We start from the raw sequence: 27,191 nt of genomic DNA on the forward strand, positions 1-27,191 counted from the left end.
GTCTACACTCCTGGCAATCATTTGAAAGATTTCTTGTGCATAGGAAACATATGAGTGCATGGAGATCTGGGTTCAATAACCTTAAAAGGTATCCAAACATTTTGTTCCTGATCAAGTGCACCCCAGAGCTATTTACATCTGGTTGGTCTGTCTAGATCTGTGATGTTGGCAACTGTATGCACTGACAAGGGGAAAGAGGCATTGAATGTAGGTATCTAGTTCACGCAAATGATTTGTCACAGTTTCTTTTGACCTCCTGAAAAAGAAATCCTACAGTGGCATCCTGTGGCCCAAGCAGTTCATGGCAGGTGGGTCTGGTGTAGGACAGAATCTGCCTCCAAGGTCTTCCTGTACCGAGTGGGAAATGGATCAAGTTATTTCTAAGTTAGCTGACAACAAAGTCTCCAGTAAACCAGTGTGTATTTTCAACTTGAAGTTCAAAGTGGTTATCTGCTTTTTGACAGGGTATTTCCACTAATTCACCTTGCATTCTGCTATTTATTTTTTTACCAAAGACTTTGGTGTTTGGGACAGAGAGGATGACTTTAGTCATGACCAAGGAGACAGGGCTTCTGTGTTGATGTCTTTGTGCTGCTGAACATTTCCTCAGAAAAAAACAGAACAGAGGAGAGAGTGAGAGTGCCATGTTTTGAACTAACCTGCAGTTTAGTGTGGCACACTTGCTCTAACAATGAATGTTTCATGAAAGTCCATGGCAAGAAAACTAATAAGAGTTGTTTTCCCTCACACCAGCATCATATCCAAGTGGTTGCTCCTGCACAGTGCTCCCACACTCTGTGTGTGCATGTATGTGTACGTCTCTTGAGTTTTTCAAAGTCCTGGCCTTTACTTGTGGTACTTGGACAGATTGTGATTTGCTTAGTTGATCACCAGCAGATACTGGCAGCTGTGACTACCAGGCTCTCTGAAAGCTTGCAGGCATGTCAGAAGGCACATTAGCAAGGACTGTACAGGCTCACCTGCACTCCTGTGGGCAATCGCCAGGGAAGCTGCTGAGGGCCTCATGTTTTACTTTTCCTCCTGTTTTTACACTGGCTTCTCTTCTGTGAGAGAGGTGGTATTAAAGTGGAGTCTTTTAAAACCTCTTCCTAGTTCTTACCTTTGTATGCAGAGGAATAAATGCTCCTGAAGGCTCAGCATCAGGCAGGAGCTTAATTGTTGCCTTTAATAACGAGTGAATACTCATTTGATTTTTATGAAATTGCTTAACTGAGCTTGCCACCAAAGGTTCTTGCCAGCATTAATCCCTCATAAAACATGAAAACAAACACATGTTAAGACTGACTGTGACTCCAGTGATCTTAACCCCTGTTCTTTTTTGTCAGTTAAACTGACAGCCAAGATAAGAGGAGCCTGTGTTGGTATTGTCTCTTGCACAACAAGCCACTCTTGACAAAAGAAGCAGCCTCCTGTCAAACGAATTTCCTTTACAACTGCCGAGGGACTATTTTTAGTTTCATCTGATGTTCTTTACTCCTTAATCATCTGGTTCACTTTTCTCAGTACTTTTCTTTTTCCCTGCCAGCTTCATTACTAGGTACTGCTAATAATATGCAGAGGAACAAAAGGACACTAGGCTCTGCACCATTCCCTGTTAGCGTATGTCTGCAATGGAGTGCTACCAGCTTCTCCACATTCATCTCAACTCTGGTGTGTGAAATGAGGGAGCCTTCAAGCTGCCCCAAATCTAGATAATGGATATACAAGACCAACAAGTACATGAGTTTGGTTCTTTTCAGGAACAGATTTTAGCTAAGACTACATTCAGAAAACATACTTTGAGTTGCAGGAGGGGAGCTGCAAATCTCCAGCATCAAAGCAACATCATAAGCTTATGACTTCAGGCAGTGAACTCCTCATATGCCATTAGCAAAGCCAGGCCAAGCCTGGCTTTTCTACTGGAGATAAAATTAAAGTGCCTTAGGAGTGATTGTGTTTATTCCATAGGTCTTGACTCTCCAGTACTGGCTGCATTCCCTTTTGGTCTGTTTGACCCACTGCATGTTTTCTGTCTGTGGAGCAGCAGAATGATTCTTGTCTACTAGCTGAGATATAAAACAGAAGTCCTGCCTATCTCCATTACACATTTTGTGGTGTTATTTGCAAGAGTAAGAGTGTCCTAAGGCTTTGGTTGTTCAGAAAATGACACTGCTTTTCTCAGTTGCATATCATAGTTCACTCAAGTCCATCATCCTTTGCAATATCTTTCTAAAGCCTAGTTCATGTATTGTGTATTCTATACCTTCTTCCTCCACAGTATGCAAGAGCTTGACAGTAATGAGTGGTTGTATGCTCACGGTGTTTCTGTATGGTACAAGTTGCTATAATACCAGTTTTACAGCTGCATTTCAGCTGCATAGAGGCAAAGTGAATGGCCTGAAGTCAAAAAGGAAGCCTCTGACAGCAGAGGGAATTATGCCTCTGTCACTTGAGTGAATGTAACGGTCTTGAAGTTAGAGTACTAGTTAACATTTTCTGGGGCAGAGACACAATTCTTATGAAAGAATTACTTAAAATGGTCAAAAATTTTAACCACCACTATTTTCTTAAGAAATGATACAAAGTGTTTGCAGAAAATGCATGTATTTTGAGAAAGTGAATTTGAAAGTATTGGATGCAAACCAGAATGAGTTAGGTTTATAATGTAAATGCTCCAATAGACCTCTTCTTCCCCAGTGGAAGAAAAAAATTAAGAAAACCCTCTTGGGAAGAATGCAGAACTGGGACCTGGTTTCTCAAATGGAATGAGAATGCAAAAGTATGGTTGATGGACAAATAAAACCTATGTTGCATCAGGCTTTCTTCTCTCCAGTCGTAGTCTTTTTGTCTTCTGAGTATAACTGACTAGTGCAAGAGTGACTAATCTCCTTAAACCCTAAAAAGTATGCACCTGCATGTTGAACACTCCTTAGCCAAGGAAAGTTATGAAAGAGTTGGGAAGAGGTCTTGTGACTGATGACAGTGACTCCTTAGGTCTTTGGCAGCTCTACTGTTGGATAGGATTGAACAGGCATCTCCTTAACAATTTGCTGGCTCTCCTCCTTCCACTGCTTGTGTTCAGATTGCATGTTGCCCCTCAGATTTATGCACCTGTACCGGCATTCACCTGGTAAAATTCCAGTTTAAGCATAGCAGAATTCTTTGTGTGCTTCTCAAGGGTTAGGTACCCCTGCTATGGGGTACAGCACAGTGCAGCCTAAAAGCTGGCATAAAACTCTTCCTGCTATGCTTTCTCCCTTTTGTTCTAATGATTTTGTCAGTATAACTTTTTAGTGTCATACTTACCAGAGCCTTGGTGAGCTCTATTTCTGATTTTGCTCTTTTTAAGCCCCTGAATTAGATTTTGTTTTAGGATCTGGAAGTGGAGGAAGTACTAGAAGCAAAGTTGGGTTTGTATTCTTCAAGGTGCTTGAAAATCTGCCGGAGAGCTGTCAGGCTAGTGGTGATGTGTGACATATCAAAGCAGACAAGCAAGGGTTTGTAATACTTCAAGATCTGCTGAAAATCAGACTGAAACATGGCTAGCAGTGAGGGCTTTTTAAAGAGAAAATTATTATTGTGGATGTTGAGACTCATAAGTGTATTTCAACCCTTGCTGTGGGAGGAACCTGTCATTTCAGCTTCACGTGCATTGCTTGAAATTTGCCTCTTACTCAGATTTTCAGTGTTTTCACTCAAGCTCAACTGTCACATCTCTTGCCTGGATGCCTGGAGGGGACACTGCCCTTATGTGCTGGCACATGCAGACTCCTGGTTTCCCTGCCACTTGGTGCATATAAAGCCTTTCTTTCAGGCATTTATCCCCTTGCTCAGTAATCCAGTTCCCTGCCTCTGTAGGCTTTTGTTTTCTATGAAAAGGAGCAGTTGCATCCTCTCCCGTATCAGTGGCATGAGAAGTGACAAGAAACTCCTTGGTGGAGAGCCTAGTTGCACCAGTTGAAGAGAGTCTGACCTGCAGAATTTCTCATGGCATGTTAAGAGGTTTAGGGCAAAGGTATCAGGAAGAAATTAAAACTCTACTTTCAGAATGGCTATGAAACAAGAAAGCCAAAGGAAAAAAAGCAAATTTTTCTCTTGCACTGTGTAAAGAGCCTGGATACTGAAGACATCACTAGCTGTATGAATGTAGGAAGTCCCTAGCAATCATTAAGATCAATTAATCTTATTATTGAGCCTGCAATAACATCTGTGGATTATTCAAAGTGATGGTAGGCAAGCAGAAGGGGAAAATTAAAGAAAAGAGGTTCTGCTGTGAGCACTCCTACCACCATCACCCTGCTATGCAGAAACTGGGTCAGAGACACCATTCCCCCTCCATGCTGTCTGAGTTATTTGAGTGTCCATTGAAACCCTCACAATAGAAAAGTTTGGCTTCTGCATTCACTGAGCAAAACTCATTTGTGTGTCTTGTTCAGAAAAAGCTGCTGGGTAATTTTTAGTTGTGAGCACAATGTGACAGTTCAGCTGATCTCGGAAAGCTGATTTCTTGGTGATTTGCTTTTTGCTTAATAAGGCACCGCTGGTTTTGTTTAGCACTGCTAAACTGACATGCTGCATCTGTGTTTAGAAGCCTTAAATCTCTCTCTTGTCTGTGTTAGTTTTAGGAGATACAGCGATAGCCTTCATTCAAAGTTCAAAAGATTGCTTTAAGTCTCTTGAGATGTTACTGTCTCTGTTGTCTTATTGATGATGTAAACCTAATTAGATTATAATGATATAAATCTAATTGGTTTATTTGCTTCAAGAATAATTGAATTCAAATGTATTTGTTTGGAAGTATGGCTTGGATGGATGCAAACATAGTCCTCTTATGCATTCTTCTCACTGCCCTTTTTAATCCCGTATATGAGTCTTTCATCCTTGTCCCATTGGCAGTCATCCTTCCAGTGTGCCCTGGGATTTTTTTTGTCTTGTCTGTCTTGTCTCTTTCAGGGAGTCCCCGTGGGTCTAACCTGTCTAGAAAAGAAAGCCAGGCTATGCTTTATACTCACAAAGATGGTCTGCACAGGCAGGCAGTGAGCACAGAACCCAAGAGTTAGGCTATCAAGACATTGGCGGTGGCTGTCTGCACTTGTTCCAAAGGACACATGAGTAAAGTGAAAGAGCATGATCCCGAGGTTGACCCTGTTTTCTAATATTCAATTGATATTCTCTGTTTTCACTCTCTGTGTTCTATTTTTACACTCTGTTTTCTATTTCCCTTCAAGCTGCCCTCAGCATGCGATTCTACAATGTCAGCACACGTTCTTTCATACTTTTTACATAAAATGTCAAATTGCCTAACCTGGTGGACAGTGTTGCCTGGAGATGTCTGGGAGACCTACGTGTTCAAAGAGCAAAGAAGGCTGTTTGAGTCATGGATGCTGGAATTAGCATGCCTCAAGCAGTTGCAGTGCAATTTAAAGAGACATGATTGGGGGTGATGAAGGAGGAGGAGAAGGAATGTAGTTTCCTTGCTTCTTCTGTAGCTTCATCCACTCTCTAGACAAGGTAGTTATTGTTATCAAGCAACAGTGAGAACCTTTCTACTGGTTCATGTCTAGCACACTTCTTTTTTTTTTTTTCATCTTACTGTATGTTAGAAAAAAAAACAGGGAAAAAACCCCTCCCAGTTTGTGTGTTAGTCTCAACAGTGAATATCTCTTGGGCTATATTTCTTAGGCACACAGCTCTCTCTGTCAAGGCATCTTCCCTGCATCCTCACTAGCAAGAAGAAGGAACAGAAATTCTTGCCATTCCACACCATTGCCTACACTTTGGGTGAAACAAGAGGGGAAGCCATTTGCATGCTGAAGTTTGATGGCAGAATGCTTTCTCTTGTTATTAAGGTTAATCACTTTACAGCCCTGTCTCTGGCAAATACTCATCTATGGTAATCAAGTTCAGTGGATATTGCACAGTTTTTGGACAGGACAATATTTCTTAATAATTTAGTACCATTGCACACATACAAAAAGAGTTATAATTAACTCTCATCCCTAAAGTTGGAAGAACTTTCTGGTTCGTTGGAGGCTGCTGGATGGGGTGCTTGGTGCCATGGTTTAGTTGTTTAGGTGGGTTGGATTGGTTGATGGGTTGGACACGATGATCTTGAAGATCTCTTCCGGTCTGGTCTGGTCTGGTCTGGTCTATTCTATTCTATTCTATCCCACAAAGTCATTAAGTACAGCTGTACTCCAAAGTTTGTAACACCAGCCCTGGTGAAGACTAGGCAGGAAGTTAATAGCCATCCTGTTCTCTTTCTCATCTGATCTCAGTTTATTTTTGTGGTTGATGTGCACCCAAACATCTTTTCCTAGTACCTAATTCTCTCCCCTCCAGCTTTTTATTATGAATTATCTTAATAATTTGAAACCAGACAAATTGCATGAGATTTGTCTGTCTGTTTTGAAACTGGAGAATTTGCAACTTGCTTTCAAGGAAGAAGGATTTAAAGTAATTACTTGTTTTTGTGAGGCATGAAGAAGTGATTTCCGCGCCCCCCCCCCCCTTCATTTTAAAGCTGGCATTAAGATGCAATCACCTAATTGCTGCAGTGTTCTTTACATCTTCAGAGGCATTAAGCTGATTATACAGGTAGAACAGCAGTGCCACAGTTAACATTATATTAAGCTTTTGCACTTAGATGGATTTTTTGGCAAAATAAGTATTCAATTTTTTAAAGAGGCTCCACTTTTGTCAGTATAACTGCTTTTTAGTGATGTTCTCTGTAATTTTGAATTCTGCTTAGTAGAATATATCTCTCTCTATATATATATGTGCGTGTGTGTGTGGTTGGAAAGCTGCAACTTGGGAGAGGGACCTGGGGGTATTGGTTGCCAGTTGACTAAATATGAATCAGCAGTGTACCCAGGTGGCCAAGAAAGTCAATGGCATCCTGGCTTGTGTTAGAAACAGGTGGCCAGCAGGAACAGGGAGGTGATGATCCCCCTATACTCAGCCCTGGTGAGGCCACAGCGCCGAGTACTGTGTTCAGTATGGGCCCCTCACTGTAAGAGGGACATTGAGGTGCTGGAGCATGTCCACAGAAGGGCAGTGAAGCTCATGAAGGGCCTGGAGCACATGGCCTATGAGGAGCGGTTGAAGGAGCTGGGATTGTTCAGTCTGGGGAAGAGGAGGCTGAGGGGAGATCTCATCACTCTCTGCAGCTCCCTGAAGGGAGGTTTTGGAGTGAGGAGGGGGCCCAGCCTCTTCTTGGGTGTCAAGTTGCAGGGCCAGAGGAAATTGTTTCAAACTGTGCCAGAGGGGGGTTCAGGCTGAATATTAGGAAACATTTCTTCCCTGAAATGGTTATCAAACGTTAGAATGGTCTGCCCAGGGCAGTGGTGGAATCACTGTCCCCGGAGGTGTTTAAGCAGTGTGTGGACCTGGTGATTATGGACATGGTTTAGTGTTGACCCTTCAGTGCTGGATGGAGGGTTGGACTGGAATATCATTGAGGTGTCTTCCAGCCAGAGGTATTCTGTGATTCTGTATTCTGTAATATAAAGTCTTCATCTGCCAGAACTTGGTTTTTGTCTTGATGCATTGCCTATATATATGCAAATCACATTTACAAAGTAAGATTCACTGCGTCCTTCCTGCAATATAGGTAGATCAGCTTTAGAAGTGATTTTATAACTTCCATGGACATTTTTCTTCTACCTGAGAACTAAAAGATTCCCTGTGCAACTTTGACCTGTATTATTACCTTCCCTTACCATGTTCCATCTTGCCATCAAACAAGGTCAGGGAGACTGGAAGAAAGAAAAAACAAACCTCGGGGAAAATGTTGTCTCACAACATTGATTGTTTTGTGAGAGAATTTAACTGTGATGGTAAATGTTCTCTGTATAGTCTAGTGGCAGGGAGACCCTTCTTACAATAAGGAGGACATTCATCAGTGCTGGAGTCTTAAGTCACAGGTATGTATGTCTGCACTGCAAAAGAGAGGAGACAGCAGTAGAGGAATTCAGAGGGACTCTCTCCTAAGGCAAATCCCAATAAGGAGGAGAATTTCCTTCTGCTGGTGTCCCGTCTCCCCGCATCGATACTCCCTTCAGGTTGTAATGCTCTTGAGACTTGACCCTTACAAGGTTCACAATGCCCTTAGCTCCACCTAGGATATAAAGATGCAAACATCTTGCAAAATCCAAAGCCCATTATGAGTGGAGAGGACCTACTGAATCCTACTTGAACTTGGTTTACCTTATTGTCCTCCTTCAGGAGAGGTACTGGAGTTGAACATGACATTTTGTTTCTGTTCCTGTGAGAGTATGACAAATGAGCAGTGTTGTAACCACCTCCCTGGTTATTGCTGTTGGTAGACCTTTAGTGGAATTCATGTGTGCAGGCTGATTATCAGGCTTCTCAATAATGATACAAACTGGTGGCTTAATTCTTCTAATATAAAACTTAATCTCACCTTGTCTCAGATGTAGTTATGATTAATAAATGTCTTTACTTGAAGAATTAGAATCACAGAACATTAGAGGTTGGAAGGAACCTCAAGAGATCATCGTGTCCAACCCCCCCTGCCAAAACAGGATCACTTAGGTAGTCTACACAGCAATGCATCTGGGTGGGGTTTGAAAGTCTCCAGAGAAGGAGACTTCACAACCTCTCTGGGCAGCCTGTTCCATTGCTCTATCACCCTCACTGTAAAGAAGTTTCTCCTTGTGTTGAGGTGAAATCTTCTATGTTCAAGTTTGAACCAGTTGTTCTTATTACTGTGCACCAACAACAAGAGCCTGGCCCTTCCACTTGACACCCACCTCCCAGATATTTATAGGCGTTGATGAGATCCCCTCTCAGTCTTCTTTTCTAAAGACTAAACTAATTAAATGTTAGCATCTCTTGTTTTCAGATAGTTGGCTCCATCTGTGGACACATTTCATCATGCATTCAGCTTCTGTTTAAACAAATGGGAAACGTGATTGTTCTTCTTGTGTAGAGTCCCATAGCTTTTGTTGTTTCCATGTGGGGCTGCTGCCCCACGTGGGAATAAGATAAGCTTGCCTGACATTCATAAATGAGAACATTAGTTCTCTTCTACCCAGTAAAGATAAATTTTATAACTGACTTCTGCCACCTTGTTATCTTCAAAGTCTGCAAGCTTATTTCTGTAGGAAATACTTTACATATTAAAACGGTTCAAATAACACCACAACGTTTGTTTGGTCAGCTACAGTCATCATAGGCACATCATTAAAATGACAACAGTAGCTGCTCTGTGCTAATTTTGTAATGTTTTGGCAGAATTGAAGACTTGTGCTACGAGTCATTGGTGATTCATACTGCCTAATTGGATGGGTCAGCAAGATAAATACCTGTGGTCTTTGGGAAATGAAAATGACCACGAGCCAGCAGTGTGCTCTTGTGGCTGAGGTGGCCAGTGCCATTCTGGGGTGTATTAGAAGGGCTGTGGTCAGTAGGTTGAGAGAGGCTCTCCTCCCCCTCTACTCTGCCCTGGTGAGGCTGCATCTTGAATATTGTGTCCAGTTCTGCAGAGCCACAAAATGATTAGAGGAGTGGAACATCATCTTTATGAGGAGAGACTGAGGGAGCTGGGGCTCTTTAGCTTGGAGGAGACTAAGGGTTGAGCTCATTAATGTTTATAAATATGTCAAGAGTGAGTGCCAAGAAGATGGAGCCAGCCTCTGCTCAGTGGTGCCCAATGACAGGACAAGGGGCAACAGGTGGAAGTTGAGGCATAGGAAGCTCCATGGAAAAATAAGGAAAAAAAATTCTCACTGTGAGGATGATGGAACACTGAGAGAGGCTGCCCAGGGATGTTGTGGAGTCTCCCTCTCTGGAGATATTCAAGGAATAGAATAGAAGGAATAGAATTAACAGGTTGGAAAAGACCTTTGAGATCATCAAGTCCAACCTATCATCCAACACTATCTAATCAACTGAACCATGGCACCAAGCACCCCATCCAGTCTCTTAAACACCTCCAGTGATGGTGACTCCACCACCTCCCTGGGCAGCCCATTCCAATGGCCAATCTCTGTGAAGAACTTCTTCCTAACATCCAGCCTAAACTTCCCCTGGCACAGCTTGAGACAGTGTCCTCTTGTTCTGTCACTGGTTGCCTGGGAGAAGAGGCCAACCCCCACCTGGCTGCAACCTCCCTTCAGGCAGTTGTAGACAGCAATAAGGTCTCCGAGCCTCCTTGTCTTCAGGCTAAGCAACCCCAGCTCCCTCAGCCTCTCTTCATAGGGCTTGTGCTCCAAACACCTCACCAGCTGGATGTGTTCCTGTGTGACCTGGTATAGGTGATCCTGCTCTGGCATGGGGGTTGGACTGGATGATCTCTCGAGGTCCCTTCCAGCCCCTACCATTCTGTGATTCTTTCTTCTCTGACTTGGAGTTTGTACATTGCTCTTGTTTAGCTGATGGAGATAATGGAAAAAGTGCTGACTTATTTTCCTAACACTTGGGTGGTGATAGTTGTTGGTGGATGTGATGAAGAAAACTGGGCTTTGATGTTGGTTTTGAAGTGGATGGGTGAATGGATCCTCAGGGCACATTAATGAAGTTACTCTTCTGTGAAGTGTGAAGTCTGTCATGTTCTCATTGCAGTGGATGTGTCTTTATGAGTAAATTGTGCTGGAGACATCTGTGCAGTTGTCAGCTGTAATTAAAGAGGAGGATGATTCCACAGTGGACATACAGTTGAAAATGAAGGACAGTTGTTTGTGGGTTTTTGTGTGGGTGTGTACACTTCTCTTTGCCAAAAATCACATCTTTTTTGACTAGCTAATTTTTCCTAAATAAAAAAAAATTAATTGACCCAAGGATTTTTTTTTAAATAAGTTTTCTCCCATAAGAAAGAATTTAAACATTTTAGGGCAAGTGAATGAAGATTTTTTGATCATGTTGGTGGTATTCTGGACATGCATAAAGAAATAATTTCCATGAAGGTTTTTGGAAAGGAAGAGGTAAAATGTCACTTGGCAAGCATGCAAAATAAGTAAAGAAAGTGATACCACTTAGACCCGGCTATGTCTGTGTTTGCATATGTTGTGCTCACATCTCACAGCTCTGTGTCATGTTCCATTTTCCTAATATGATTCTGACTGCATTACAAGTTTTGGTGGTGTTTTCAAAGAGATTGGCAAGTATTGACAGAGACAGCTGGGGTTTTGTCCTCATAATGGATAAGAAGTGTTTGGGGTGTCTCTCTGATTTTTTTTCTTTTCCAGGCACAGAGCTTCCCAACACAATTAACTTGAACCTAAGAAAAATAGCTATTTGAAGAAAGATCCCTGTCTTTCTCAGGTAGTTGAATAACCTTGTGTAGCAGTTAAAGCTGTTCTGCAGCTGTCAATGGTTCTGCTTCCAGAGCAAGTACTAAAATATCTCCTCTTAGGTCCAGCTGATATTAATTGGACTTTCTCAGTGGATGGTGATGGGAGTAGTTCTCTAGTTGGTAGCATGCTTTGAGAAGCATGTGATATGACCCTAGATCTGATGAACCTTGGATGCCATCTCATCTTGTTGAAGGAAGCTGTGTAGTTTATTTCCTTTTCTGCTTCTTGAATATCTTTTATGACTTCTGGACTGACCTTCCTTTCCCCCTCCAGAAAACAAGGAAGCAGCTGCCAAGTAATAGGATTGAGATCTAATTCCAGCACTGGAAGCTGTGACTTGGATATAAGTGAAGCAGTGCTGTTTGTCCTTGGTTAAAGATTGATTTTTATGTCCCAAATGAAAATGCTGGGAGAATTTATTGTGCTATTGTAGAATCATAGAATTGTTAGGGTTGGAAGGGACCTGAGGATCATCTAGCTCCAGCCCCCCTGCCATGGGCAGGCACATCTCACACTAGATCAGGTTGCTCAGAGCCACATCCAGCCTGGCCTTAAAAACCTTGAGGGATAGGGCTTCTACCACCTCCCTGGGCAATCTGTTCCAGTGTCTCACTACCCTCATGGGGAAAAATTTCTTCCTAATACCAATCTGAATCTACCCATTTCTGGTTTTGTTCCATTCCCCCGATACTATCATTACTTTGATTTACTATTTGCAGTGCTGTGGGATCACGTGAGAGATGTGGAGGTGTGATCACAGAATGTTAGGGGCTGGAAGGGACCTTGAAAGATTATCCAGTCCAAACCCCCTGCCAGAGAGGATCACCTATACCAGATCACACAGGAATGTATCCAGGCAGGTTTTGAACCTCCAGAGAGGTAGACTCCACCACCCCACTGAGCAGCCTGTTCCAGTGTCCTGTCACCCTCACAGTGAAAAAAAAATTCCTCAGGTTTCCATGGTACTTCCTATGTACTTCTACCCATTGCCCCTTATCCTGTCATTGGGCATCACTGAGAAGAGCCTGGCTCCATCCTCTTGGTGCTCACCCTTGGCATACTTATAAACATGAATGAGCTCAATCCTTAGTCTCCTCTTCTTCAAGCTAAAGAGTCCCATCTCCCCCAGTCTCTCCTCATAAGGAAGAGACTTCCTCAGTTTAGCTGCAAGGATGCTGTGGGAGACAGAGTCAAATGCTTTACTGAAATCAAAATAAACCATATCCACTGCTCTGCCGTGGTCTATCCACCTGGCTTTGTCCTCATAACTGTGACTACCCCTATTTTCCAGTGATACTGTCTTAAAGGAAGCATATTTCCAAACTGCCTTCTCACCTGTTCAGGGTGGCTCATGGGTTCGCTTTCCAGTCTCTTGCTGTTTTCTTTCCAAACTATTCAAGAGTCAGAGGTATCATAGTATCAGTCAGGGTTGGAAGGGACCACAAGGATCATCTAGTTCCAACCCCCCTGCCATGGGCAGGGACACCCCACACTACATCAGGCTGCCCAGAGCCTCATCCAGCCTGGTCTTAAACACCTCCAAGGATGGGGCCTCAACCACCTCCCTGGACAACCCATGCCAGGGCTTCACCACTCTCATGGTGAAGAACTTCCTCCTCACATCCAGCCTGAATCTCCCCACCTCCAGCTTCATTCCATTCCCCCTAGTCCTATCACTACCTGAGATCCTGAGAAGTCCCTCCCCAGCCTTCTTGTAGGCCCCCTTCAGTTACTGGAAGGCCACAATTAGGTCACTTGGGAGCCTTCTCTTCTCCAGACTGAACAGCCCCAACTCCTTCAGTCTGTCCTCACAGGAGAGGTGCTCCAGCTCTCTGATCATCCTCGTGGCCCTTCTCTGGACATGTTCCAGCATGTCCATATCTTTCCTGTAAAAGGGGCTCCAGAACTGGACTCAAGGTGTGGTTCTCACATTTCTGGTTCTGTGAAATGCTGTGCAGTTCGAATGCTGCTAAGCAGAGACAGCTACAGGTATATGCTGTCACACAAGTGTCTTGGAGGGCTGAACCCCAGAAGAGAGCAAGAGGCTTTTGGACAAGTGTGCTGCTTTCAAGTTGTTTTTTTTGTTAAGCTTCCAGTAAATCAGGGATGTTTATTTCTAGTGCAGCAGGAATACACAGCCAAGATTTTTGTCCATTTTGATGCTAAATGTGAAATGTTCTCCTTTCACAATGTCTGATGTAGGCTACCGAAGCTGTTGCCACCCTAGTGTGAATGGTTAACTTTCTGGCCAGTTACAGATCGCATGCATTGACCTTTTATGTGTTTGCATCAGATATGATTGTGTGTCTTAAGACATAGATATTGTGTTTCAATGGTACAGTAAATCTGATTATGGGATTCGTGATACATGACTGAAAGAACAGTTTCTGGAGGAATATGAAGTAGTTGCATGGCTTGCATATACTTAAATGCATTACACAAAGTGCTGCTTCACTGTAACCCCTGCTAGATCAAGCTCACCAAACTTCTTTTTCCATTACTGTAAGTTAACTTTCTGCTACTTTTCTTTGGGAGAAAGTTAACTCATAGTAGAGTATGGTATCTGTGGTAAAGCCTGTTTGTGCCATTCTACCTAGATGATGCTGAGCCATGTGTCATTCATTCCCCCACACTTTGAATAAACAGCTTTAGCATGGGCTGTGGCTGCTTTGACAGAACTGGCATCAGGTGTCTCTCTGTGATCTGGATGAAATGATCTCAGGTCAGTGGTATAGCAACGCAAGAGAGCACTACAGTGCTTCTGAGCATAGTAGTATAGCCCAAGATAGCCACATTGGACGAAGTTGTTAATGATCCACTAATAGTATCATCCACACCTTATCTGCCAAAGGGTCTTCAGTGTTCTCAGGGTGGTAAGAAGAGTACTGTTCATGGAGGCACAGCTGGAGAAGGGAAAGGTTTACCTACTGGATATATTGAGGATCAGTAATCTTCAGAGTGGGAATGTAAAGGTGGGGAGAGATTTAAACCTGCATGAAACTCCAGACAACCGCAAGAAAGTTACTAACTAGGGAACTGGGCATCATGCAGAACAGGAGGCTCAGGGGAGACCTTACTGTTCTCTGCAACTACCTGAAAGGAGGTTGTAGCCAGGTCAGGGTTGGTCTCTTCTCCCAGGCAACCAGTGACAGAACAAAGGACACAGTCTGAAGCTGTGCAAAGGGAGGTTTAGGCTGCATGTTAAGAAGAAATTCTTCACAGAAAGAGTGATTGGCCGTTGGAATGTGCTGACTGGGGAAGTGGTGCAGTCACTGTCCTTGGAAGTGTTTTTAAAACGACTGGATGAGGCACTTAGTGCCATGGTTTTGTTGATTAGATGGTGTTGGGTGATAGGTTGGACTTGATGATTTCATAGGTAATTTCCAAACTTGTTAATTCTGTGATCTCTGACCATGTAGGCAGGTGTCTATAGCTTGCTGGGCAGAGGGAAGGTAGTTCTTTTTGCATTGCTCCAAATAGATTGACAGGCTTTTACTTCTGCCACCTGTGGCTCTATAAAGCCCTGCACCAGTACTGTCTGCTCCAGATGCACATTTACATGCATGACCAGGATCTTGTTTGACTCAGCAATGGTTAGGTCACACCTTGAGTACCGTGTCCAGTTCTGGACACAGAAAGATGTTGAGTTTCTCAAACATGTCCAGAGAAGGGCAATAAAGCTGGTGAGGGGTGTGGAACACAAGCCCTATGAGGAGCAGCTGAGGGAGCTGGGGTTGTTTAGCCTGGAGAAATGGAAGCTAAGGGGAGACCTTATTGCTGTCTACAACTATGTGGTTGTAGCCAGGTGGGATTTGGTCTCTTCTCCCAGGCAACCAGCAACAGAACAAGAGGACACAGTCTCAAGCTGTACAGGGGGAAGGTTAGGCTTAATCTTAGAAAGTTATTCTCAGAGTGATTTTCCATTGGAATGGGCTCCCCAGGGAGGTGGTGGGGTCAGTGTCCCTGGGGGTGTTTAAGAAGAGACTGGATGAGGCACTTAGCACCTGGTCTAGTTGGTTAGATGGGGTTAGGTGATCGGTTGTGCTTGATGATCTTGGAGGTCTCTTCCAACCTGGTTGATTCTGTGATACTACGAGACTGAAAGCCTGCTGCCACAGAGGTATTCTAGTGCACTGCCGACAATGCAGCAACTGTAGAGACTTAACAGTGCTTGAAGCCATTCAAGTATATTTTGAGAAATGAACTTTCTGGTTTTGGCCCAGCAAAACTCGTTTAAAAGATGCTTCTACCTGATCTTCAGATAGCCGAAACCCACCTTAGTTATCAGGACTAATGTTCATTATGTCTTTATCCAGATTTCTGTTCAGTGTGCTTGGTGTCAGTGATAAGGCAGGCATTTAATCATGGGTGCTAATCTGTTGGCTTTTTAGAAGAGTCATCTGACTGGTCAGAAAGAGGAAAATCACTGAACTAACTCACATGGTTTTGCTGAACTCTATTTGCCTCCCGAGGGAAACTTAATCCCATCTTCCTTTGTTGGGTTTCAGATAGAAAAAAAAAGAGTGCTGAGGCTAATTTAATCCACATTTCCTTCCTTTTCTTCAGTCTCACTGAATAGTGGGGGGGAATTGACAGTACTTGCAGAACTGCACATTTGCTTACCTTCTGCCTCGCAAAGAATTTAGCAACCTTGTTCTCTGCTAGATGGTTTAATCCCAGAGCTCAGAGGACAGAGTCTATCAGTTGTGCTTTGCTGCTGGTTTCAGTTTTGGGCCGACTTCCTCCACCTTCCCTGTCTCCAGGGTCACAGACAGAGGGGATCATGATTTGCATGTGTTTGAACTGTCCTTGGAAAGCATTTAAACTACTGACTTCAGGCACTCTCAAGTGTAGCCATGACAGCACAGCGCACATGCTAGGCTGAAAAACACATTTGAGAAGCTGGCTAAATCCTTTGGGCAGTATGATACGCATTGCCTGAGCTCATTTAGCTATGTTCTACATGAACTAAAGCTACAGAAGATACATGGCAACAACTGCAATTTGAGGGCAAACAAATATGAGCAATATGCCCAAATACCTGCTGGAAACCAACCCTAACCGTAACAAACCTTCAGTGGTAACAAATATACTTTTCTCCTGTTGAAACTGGCATTTCCAGCTCCTAGGAAGGACAGAAAGTCGTCTTAGCAAATAAATAGAAGAGTCAGTGGACGCAAATTTGAGCGTAGAAGGTTTCCCCTAAACATGAGGAGAAACTTCCTTACAGTGAAGGTGATGGAGCACTAGAACAGGCCAGGGGGGTTGTGGAGTTTCCTTCTCTGGAGACTTTCAAGACCCACCTGGATGTGTTCCTGTGTGGACTACCCTAGGTGATCCTGCTTTTGGCTGGGGGGTAGGACTCTGTGATCTCTGGAGGTCTCTTCCAGCCTTTAATATTGTTTGGTTCTGTGATTCTGTGCTGCACTTTTCATAACACATCAGATGTATGGGACAGCAGAATGGGTGATGCTGTGCTTACGTGTGTGATACAGCTGTGGACTGTATTTCACCCAGCAGCAGCTTATCTTACCAAATGTGGATAATTGCATCTTGATGCACAGAGGTCTTCAAAGAAGGCTGGCAAATACTAACCAATAGTGAACAAAACATGTCAATAGAACTGTCAGGAAGGAAATGTCATGTTTCATTTATGGGATTACACTCAAAACATTTGGGTAGATTTGGTTTTTTTTTATCAGTGAATCCTAAACAATGCAAAGCAAGTAACTCACAGTGTGCTTTATTATTTATTTCCCCCCCCCACAATATTAACTAGACAGACACGGGAAGTTTAATGGCAGCATGTTCTTATAACATTTTAAAGACAAAGAACAACATAACCATATTAAATGAGGATAAACTGACAAACTACAATACCATACATACATCAAACGAAAGTACTGGATAAACAGTATCTGCTTATGTACATTTATGCTGGTGATAATTAAATGTTCAGGGAAAAAGAAGAAAAAAAAAAAAAGAAAAAAAGATGCTATTTAAATTATATTAAAAAAAAACCAGTTTTATGTGAAATTCTTAATGCTGAATAGCTTTTGCAAAAAGATTTCATTGTGTGATGAAGCTGCATTAACAACATAGGAGTATGGTTTAGACCAAACACAGATTAAAGTAGCTTTTTTTTTTTTTGTCTTCCTTGTTATTTTGCCTCGTTTTTAAGAGAAACAGGAATGAAAAACAAAGCTTGGGTTTGGCAATGAGAAATAATTTTTATACTCCTAAATCAGAAGATTATTAATTTTTCATATAGTACTGAGCTGTAAACTCGTAATACAAATGAATCATTTTGCTAGCTTGTTTAAAGATAGAGGATCAAAAGAAAGAGGCTTTAACTGTGCTACTTGAGAATACCTTTAAGCAATAGGACTTCTAGGTTTGCAGAGTGCAGGTGCACAGCTAAGCACAGTGTCATGCTTCAGGGTCAAAGCCTGCAGGCCCTGTGTGTAGCTGACTCCTGATGCCTCAGCTAGGGACACTGCATGCATGCAAGGATTGAGGGTACTGGGTCTATGTTCTGTGAACTGCATCGCCTTCATGTTTCCTTTGCACATCTGCTTTCAGATTTTTTTCCCCCCATAGGTTCTCCTTATTAGTGCAACCCTACTTCAATCACATGATCAAATCAATGAACTTTTATAATAATTGGATATTTTGGTAGGCATTTACAAATTATTTTGTAATTGAAAATGTGAAATCATTTTAGTCATGTAGTGCACACGCTTGCATCTGGTTTTAGTTAAAAGTTATTTTCCAACCACCTTGGTGAACTCCTGCATCATTATGAAACATTAGATTTTCTTACATACTGTTGTCATTCTCTAATATCTTCCAGCCCCCTTTTTTCATCTCTATATTGTGTTTCTTCAACAGCCCTGTTACTCCTTTGGTGGATCCAGTGCTGCTTCTACTAAGAAATGTACTCTGTCAGTTGTGATTTCAGACCACATAACTTTTTCAATCTGTTCCTAAGTTACTGATCTCTTACAGATCATAGGCAATCTTACAGATTTCTTTTTTCAGAAGCAAAATATTTTCATTACTTTCTTAATAAATGGAATGAAAACTAACATCAAATAAACTGAAGGCAGCAAAATGAACTGTTTGTCTTAAATTCCTCTGGATTTCCTGTTTTGCAAAAGACTGCCTCCAGAATTAACAAAGTTTTATAGTGAAGAATAATTTGGGGGAATCTGTAATGTTTTCCTCTGCCCTTGTATCATCTTCTTTTCAAGGGAAAGGATGTGAGATGAACAAATTCCAAGTAACAGTCATTTTTAACCAAGGAGATATTTCAGTGATCTGTTTGTTTTCTTCTACTTCTTGACCTCCTCCTTTGTTGTCCTCTGACCTTCCACACCTTAACCAACTTAAGACGTGTCCCTCTTTTTTTCATTGTTTGCTTTTACAACCTCAGTCTGTTGAGAGTGGTCAGCTGTGTGTGCACACATAGTGACAGGGGATGGCGTTTCACTGAGCCATAGTCTTGGAGCATCAAAGTCTGTAAGGCATTTTGTGGGGGAAAAAATTCTTATGTGGAAGTAATGAACAACAGGAAAGACAGGAATTATTGCAAAAGAAATGCAAGAGGGAAAGGAGAGGATTTTATTAAGGAAGTTCAAGCTTTTATATACATTCAATGTTTCTAATATGTTTCTTAATAAATGTATTATTAACTATCATTATTCCTAATGCAGCCACAATACTGTACTATTCTGCAGTCAGGATGGGAAAGCTTCATTAGCTCTTTAATAAAATAAGATCATCAACAGTCATCATGACTCTTCCTGTTGCCTGGTATTAATACACTGGGAAGTCCAGTGAGTAGACACATCAGAACACAAACCCCTCAGTATTTATTTAGATGTGTATCACGTGTATTCTTCATATTATTTCTAAAGCAGCTTTAAAAAAAAAACTTTTGCCATTGAAAGGTATTAAAAAATAAACCCCATTCAAATTCTAATGGTAGTATAGCAGCACTGCAATTGATAGGTACTCTCTTACTACTTTTGACAATGTAAACCTTTAATAAAATAAACACTATCGAAACAATTCGAGGTCTAATAGTTCAGCAACTTTAATGGGCATATGGGCACACCTGAAACAAAGACCAGATTGTGAAGCAAGACGTTAGCTCGATACTGGCTAACTCCAGTTGTGAAATTGGCTTGCAGATAAATTCAACTTGGAAGCTGAAAAAAACACCCCAAAGCCCACATTCAATTGACAATATTTGTGTGCTCCCACTTAAAGTAATTTTCAGAGGAACCCTACATGAGCATGCCCACTTCTGACAGAAGCACTCTGAAAATATTACAAGTGCTTTTTTCACGTGTTTGTTTTTTTTTTCCCCCTCCCTTTTTTTCTTTTTGATGGTGGGATTTTTCAGTTTTCTTTCATGAAGCACAGGTCACATTTGTGAGTTCTTAGAGATATTTCCTTTCTACGTTTCTAGAAAATTAAAAGCCATTTCAAACTGGAAACGTAAGCTCGCTCCATCTTTGCTCATACAAAGTGTAGGTGCCGTAACTAAATAGCAGTAAAAAAGCTGAGATGTACAACTCTTGAAAAGAACAAAACAACCCAACAAAACCCAACCAAACAACAAAACAAAAAGCAGCTTTGAAGACACAATATCGACTACAGCCTTAACATTGAACATATTACATTCCCAAGTTAATGGACATATTTTGCATATAATGCCACAAAGTTACTTGACTGAAATCATGAGGTTGGATCCACAGTTTATTTACTGTGTGTGTTTGTTTTTAACCCTTAGAGCGCTTATTGTACGGTGCATTTTATCCAGAGGTTTGCAACCTTTCCTTTTTATGTCTGGACGTCCATTTACCCACAAATTCCAGATTTCAAAAATTGCTAGAAAAAATAGAGAGTGCTTGACCTAAACATTTGAAGCTAGACATTTCCATGCCTCAGAGCAGCCCATGGGACACCCTTCAGACTCTTCGACGTCTTTGGGACTCCTGGCCCCCATCCGAGCGCACGGAAAGCCCCACTTGAAAATGCATTGACACATCTGTTTCAGAACATGGATCTCTTTATAAAATGTACTCAGTATATGGAGTACTCTGCACTAATTTCACTTGAGTTGCATTTTGCAACGTGAGCAGATAACTTCGCACCCCCCTTCCCATTTCCTCCACCCTATTTTCACTTGAAATGACAGTACCTGCGCGATTGAGGTGTCAGACAGTCTCTGTCCAGAGAGAGGATTTGGAGTTTCTTCATCATCTTTTCTTCTGCAGACAGTCTTAGGACATTATTAACATGAAATAATTTTGAGGGTGAGGGCAGGAGGATAAAGCTCACTTTCTTTTCCTGTTGTGAAAATGAACTCACTTTTGGTGTACAGTTTGATAAACAAGGATAGTCAGAGCTAATCTGTAACTTAGCTGAGGTCTGCTTCTTGCCAAATAAAATTAAGATCTTTTTCAACTTTCAGGGATTTAGAGACTGCATCTAATTGGTTTCAAACCCCTAGAGGAACTCAGTAAGTAAACAGGATTAGTTGCAGATACAAGCCCACTAGAGTGGGACACAGGTCAGGTCTTCAGACTCCAGCTCTGCTCTGTTGAAGCAGGCACTTAAGGTCTCCTGATGTTTCTGTGTCAGTAGCCATAAAAAAATGTTTTACTTCTGAGAAAATCATTGGAACGGCAATTTCCTGCAAGCCCCAAAGATTTAACTTCACACTTCCGTTAACAACAACAAAAAAGGCATTTGATTTGACATGGATTGGGAAATTGTGATGTGATGGCACAACTGATAACTTAAAAACGCACGTTTACAAGGCATAGGCAATCGTATTTCCAACTGGTCTCCTGTAGGCATAGTCAGGTGTCCTTCAAGAAGTTGCCATCTTGACCCCATGTATGTACCATGTTGAATCTTATACTCCATCAGTTCTTACCAGCAGGACAGGGTGAGAACTTTGTTCATGCTGACCTTGTCTTTCAGATCCCTCCCAGCCATCTGGAAAAATGCAAGGAAAATCAATACAATTATGCAGCCTTCAGCAGCTCAAGTAACTGCCCTGTAAGTGTAAGCAGGTAGGTCTTTGTCAGTATATTTGCTCTTCAGAGATAAAATAATCCAGCCAGCTGCATCAATTGAAAAAAAACCCAACCAACCTACAAGACTTTGGGGCTCATTAAAGTTAAGAATAACAACATGATGTGATGACAGATACAACTTGCAGAGTTTCTGAAAATAGCAGGTTAAAATGTAAATATCTTTTAATAAATAATTTTCCTGCAGTGTAAAAATAAATGATATTTCCTTTGGCAGTAATAGCTGATTTAATCTTTAGCTGGGAAGTTGTTTTGCTCATAAAATATCATTGTGCTACAGAAAAGAAAAAAGAACATTATTCTGTTATTTTGAAAGACTTTTGTAATCCGCGATAAACCGGCTGGCTCTACTTATGTCCGAGGTAAGCGCCAAGAGTGATGCAAGCTCCCACCAGAACCAGACTCAGGATAGTCTTCAGAGAGATCCAGGAGAAGTCGAACAAAGGCCTCATACTGTTGCCATACAGCTCCACGAAGGCGTCCTAGAAAAGAGAATAATGGAATATCAGAACTGCTGTAGCTTCTTCAGACAGAGAGAATCACAGAAGCATTCAGGTAGGAAAGGACCCTTGGGATCACCAAGCCCAACTGATAACCCTACTCTACAAGGTTCACCCCTAAACCATATCCCCAAGCACCACATCCAAATGACCTTTAAACACATCCAGGGTTGGTGACTCAACCACCTCCCTGGGCAGCACATTCCAATCTCTGACCACTCTCTCCATGAAAATGTTTTTCCTAATGTCCAGTCTAAACCTACCCAGTCACAGCTTGAGGTCATTCCCTCTTGTTCTATCACTGATTACCTGTGAGAAGAGACCAGCACCAGCCTCCCTACAATGTCCTTTCAGGTAGTTGTAGAGAGTGATGAGGTCTCCCCTCAGCCTCCTCTTTTTCAAACTAAACAGCCCCAGCTCCTTCAGTCGTTCTTCATATGATTTATTCTCCAGGCCCTTCCCCAGCTTCATTGCCCTCCTCTGCACTTCCTCCAGCATCTCCACATCTCTCTTGAGGTCCCCAAAACTGAACACAAAACTAGAGATGTGGCCTCACCAGCACTGAGTACAAGGGGATAATCACCTCCCTACCCCTTCTGGACACAGCATTTCTAATACAAGATAGGATGCCACTGGCTTTCTTGGCCACCTGGGCACACTGCTTGCTCATATTCAGAAGACAACTTCTTCACTTTTTGTGGTTGTCCAGCAATCACACCAGCACAAAACCTGCCATCAAACCTAGCAGCATAGTGTTTTGGGAACTGTGGTTTTTGTGCAGTGCTTAGTACCAAGTTCTCCTGCCTTCTTCCTTACAAATATTCCTGGAATTACTTATGGTCATGACTTCTGCTTTAGGCTACACCCAACCTAACACCCAAGAGAGGTGCAGAATATCTAAATGTGACTACCACCATTTTGGCTCCTGAATGTTGTATATACACACAAAGAAGGTAAATGGACATTCATTCTGCAAACTCTTCATTTCCACTGGGCATGGGGCATCTCTAATCTTGGTTGATTTTGCTGAAGAGAAGGCAGTATTTATCTGGTTCCATTGGGATGGCTTCAGAAGACTATGTGCAGTAGCCACAGATATTTCTTCCACATAAACTGAAGCTTTAGGGGTGTTACATCTTTGATCCCTTTTGTCACTAAAGCAGTTGACACCTTGGATGTGGCCGTGGATTGGTTATACAACCCACTGGGTCAACCAGATGATCTGGTAGTCCTGCACAAAAAAAGAGCTCCTGTACCATGAGATCCTCTTGTCTGACATGCCTCCCATCCTACAACCAAGACATTCAGCCAGAAGACGAGGGGAAGCACACAGTGGTGCCCTTGCTCACAGCTGCCCACAGGTCACCTGGTGTGAGGCGTAGGGGGAGTTCTGTCCCTCAGCCCAGCTCAAACCACCCTCAGAGCTGCAGTCATACATGTATGGAGAGCAGTTTTGTAAAGCTGCTCAGGAAAAGTCTGGAGGTGCATATAGACACCAAACGGACAGGCTGTTAAAGTAGCAAATAAGTTTTTGTAACTCATAAATGCAACGAGGTTTGATTGGGCTGATCAGATCAGTGGTATTCTGCATGCAATTCCTAACAAACATGATGCTTCAGACTGTTCCTGAGGGACAGATAAATCATTCTGTATAGCATGAAAGCAGTAAAAATGCCCAAGCTAAATTACTTGAAAAGCGTAGCAAAACTGATAGCATCATTTTATGGCAACTCTTTTATTGTGTAGTCTGCTCCCAAACTATTGAGATAAACTCAAGAAATATCTATCCAATGTAGGGGGTTTCTGTCTCTACCTTTATTACTCTCAACTTTGCATTTTTGGCAGAAATGAGTATTTTCTTTTTATGTTGCAGGGCCTTAGCTGTTTTATAATGTTTCTATGCTAGGAGGTAACCTTCCTTCTAAAAATGCATATATGTTATGGTTTAGAGAAGGAATTATCGAGAGACAGGTCTCTATGATCCGTATAAATCTTCCAGGCACGTTAATCTGAAAATGTAGCTAAATTAGCCTGCATCATGAGGCATTTCCAGTTACCGTCAGAAGAGCATTTGGGAGCCTACCACAAGAGGGCGCGTAAGCTTTTTAAATGTTTTGCCATTTTGCCTCCTGTTCACTTGACACCGAGGTTCAAAGAAATAAAGGACACGTACTTCATTCCAAAAGATGCTATCTGATTAAGTACTATTGGGACAGGCTGAGGGAGTTGGGGCTGTTCAGTCTGCAGAAGAGAAGGCTCCGAGGTGACCTAATTGTGGCCTTCCAGTATCTGAAGGGGGCCTACAGGAAGGCTAGGGAGGGACTTCTCAGGATCTCAGGTAGTGATAGGACTAGGGGGAATGGAATGAAGCTGGAGGTGGGGAGATTGAGGCTGGATGTGAGGAGGAGGTTCTTCCCCATGAGAGTGGTGAAGCCCTGGCATGGGTTGTCCAGGGAGGTGGTTGAGGCCCCGTCCCTGAAGGTGTTTAAGACCAGGCTGGATGAGGCTCTGGGCAGCCTGATGTAGTGTGGGGTGTCCCTGCCCATGGCAGGGGGGTTGGAACTAGGTGATCCTTGTGGTCCCTTCCAACCCTAACTGATACTATGATATTGTGGGGAAGAGTGGCTGCCAGTAGGTAAGGGTTGTTAACAGAACAGCTATAGACTTTGGCCAACAGATTTGACCTGAAAAATAGATCTGTGCCTGCAGCTATTTCTCAATGCTTGTTCCTCCAGGCTATAATTTTCAAACTTGGACTCTTAAGTGAAAGCAGCTTAACTTTTGGGAAGTAAAGTTTTAATGCAAATTCTTCATTCTGGAAAAGATTTGGCAACTTTTGCTTAGCTACTTGGTTTGTGAAATAGACGTTTGCAAACTCTGGCCTTAATTTTCTGCTCTGCTGTTGCAGAGATGGAAAAGCACACTCAGTTTGCTCTGTAGCTCTTTGTAAGGCTGCTTGTATCTCTCCTTAAGGCTATGAAGTAACATAATATCCTAAAATATTACAGACTGGGCTAAATCCTGTTGTCACCACTGGAGACCCACTGACTTCCACAGGAGCTCTGTCTGCATAGGGAGTTCCAGACTAGGCTTCTTAAAAATACAAGGGTAAGTTCAACAACTAGTAGTATTACTATGGAGAGAAAAGAGAGGAAATTAAAAACAAACACACAAACAAAACCCAAACACAAACCCATGGAAATGCAAGTCATGTGAAAAGATTTTAACATTAAGATTCTCGTGGTTTCTTTCCATGGGGAAGGTCTCAGTTCTGTCTGTTCATGACAGCTGATGCATACACGGTATGAATATCAAAAAGAGTATATTTTTGCCTCCTTTCTATCCCCCTATAGAAACAGCCTCCCAGCATTGTCTGGGGAGACCATTTCTAGTGATTCAGTAGAGCTCCTGGTATTAGGCATGAAGATGGATGAAAAGTTACAATAAAACCTGAGGACAGGGCAAAAGTACAGCTTAATCTATGGCTCAAAAGAGGAATGTTAATGAAGTATGCAGCCCAATATTAGAACAATAACATGAATCCAACTTAATGGTGCCTACACTATATATTACAAGTAGCTCTTTATGATTGTTCCCCCTCCCCTTCTCAAACATCCTGATTAGGCCTATTTCCGAAGCTTGTTTGAACAGCCTGTCACTATTTGTTTAAGTTTCAAACCTGTTTTAAATAAACACATCCATTTTATGTACTAAAACAGGGAGGGGGGGAGGGAACTATGTCCTGTTGCTGAAAACTATCTTAGCACAGAGAGAACCCTAAACAGAATCTCAACTATTTGATAAGGTTTGTCTCCTTCTGTACTAAACCCATGTATTTGTTGCTAGATTTTTGTCACGTAAACAATTCAGTGTAAAATAAGAGAATCTCTAGAGAAAATAAGATTAGGAAAGCTGCTTGAAACACTCGGTGTCCTCTGAAAAGTACTCTTTATAATGAAAGCAAGGGACCCCTTGGCAAACAGTCTGGGCCAAATTCTGTCCTGGTCAGCCTTTCTGGAAGTCGTACACAATTGGAAAGGAAATGTTTGGAGGCCTTGCCTTTAAGATGTACTTATTCAAAATTCAATGGGAAGTTGCATCCTAGATGTAAAAGTAGGATAGTTAGAAATTATATGGAAAAGATCTCTTCATTCAGCTCTGTAAGTTTGTAAAAAGTAATTTCTTAAGAAGCTTTGATTGAATCAAAGCTGTCCACTGCTGATTGCCTATGCAGTTTCATGTTGACTGTTTCTGTGAAGCATGAAAGATGGCAGTGGAGGAGGAAAAGATGCTCTGCCTAAAATCCTCTTAGCACCAAAGCATTGAAGATGCCTGCCTCAGCTACCTGGGCTTGACTGGCAGAGCGCTGGAAGATTGCCCTGAGAGCTCTCCTTGCTCCCCTCTTGCCTGTTAAACTATATGCAGGGAGGACATAGGGTGGTCCTGGCTGGAGTTCCTGGAATTTGAAGGGCGCCCAGGGCAAAATGGAGTTTGTCACCTTCAGAGGATTAAGAGGCAAAATAGTGTGCTGTCAGGCCAGTCTTAATGCATTCAGACCACCCTACCCTGCTCTTCCACTGGCCCAAATTTGGCAGCTCTTCCAAGAGACAAATGCTATCTTTAATTACACAGGGATTCTTTGCTTGTGTGTTGTTGAGTTTGTTTAGTCTCAGGCCTTTTGCAACTCAGCCTTCACTCCTGCTTGAGAGGCAAGACATAGCTCCTGGACCGCAGTTAAGTGCCTACTTACCATAGGCTGAGCCTAGCAAAGCATCATGGATCTGATGGCTCCTTACTGAAAATACAGAGGGAGAAGGCCTGGCATTTCTGACCAAGAGGGCAGTGAGGAGAGCAAACACGAGGAAGTAAAGGCTTCCTTTTTCTACCTGAATCAAACAGCTGGTGAGGAAGTGACTTTATTTCCCTCGTTATCACTGGATTGGCAGGATATCCTCTTGAGCCATGCTGTATTGAATGAAGAGCCAGCAAGACTTCCCCATTTTACTGAACGGGAATTGCCTTCTGGCTGTTTTATGCCTCTCTCCCCGTGACTCCAAAACAAACAAACAAACAAGCACACACATGCTAGCTCCCAGCTTCTGAACAAACTTGCACTGGTATGAATGAGGCAGCATGTCCACGTGATGTGGGACACGAGAGGGAATGGCATATACTCTGATGCCAACGTTTAGGAGCTGAACGACTTTTCCCTCACCCCTGCTTCCATACAAGCAATGTAAATAGTCACAAAAGCTTTCATT

At 42.4% G+C, this 27,191-nt stretch overlaps 1 protein-coding gene and 1 long non-coding RNA gene across 2 annotated transcripts in view; one reads left to right on the top strand and one right to left on the bottom strand.

The window, feature by feature from the left end:
- LOC137452531 (uncharacterized) lies at positions 1-25,205 on the top strand. Its single transcript, XR_010990110.1, has 3 exons — positions 1-88; positions 21,318-21,985; positions 24,939-25,205. It is a non-coding gene; the product is annotated as an uncharacterized lncRNA (long non-coding RNA).
- BCL2 (BCL2 apoptosis regulator) overlaps positions 17,077-27,191 on the bottom strand; it is a 112,898-nt gene continuing 102,783 nt past the window's right edge. Inside the window, exon 3 of the mRNA XM_068161017.1 lies at positions 17,077-21,912. Within this exon, the coding sequence (XP_068017118.1) occupies positions 21,778-21,912 (135 nt within the window). The 3' untranslated portion in view covers positions 17,077-21,777. The remainder of the gene's footprint in view (positions 21,913-27,191) is intronic.

Source organism: Melanerpes formicivorus, unplaced genomic scaffold, assembly GCF_026170545.1.
Source record: "Melanerpes formicivorus ecotype bairdi unplaced genomic scaffold, bMelFor1.0.p_v2 SCAF_55, whole genome shotgun sequence".
NCBI lineage: Eukaryota > Metazoa > Chordata > Aves > Piciformes > Picidae > Melanerpes > Melanerpes formicivorus.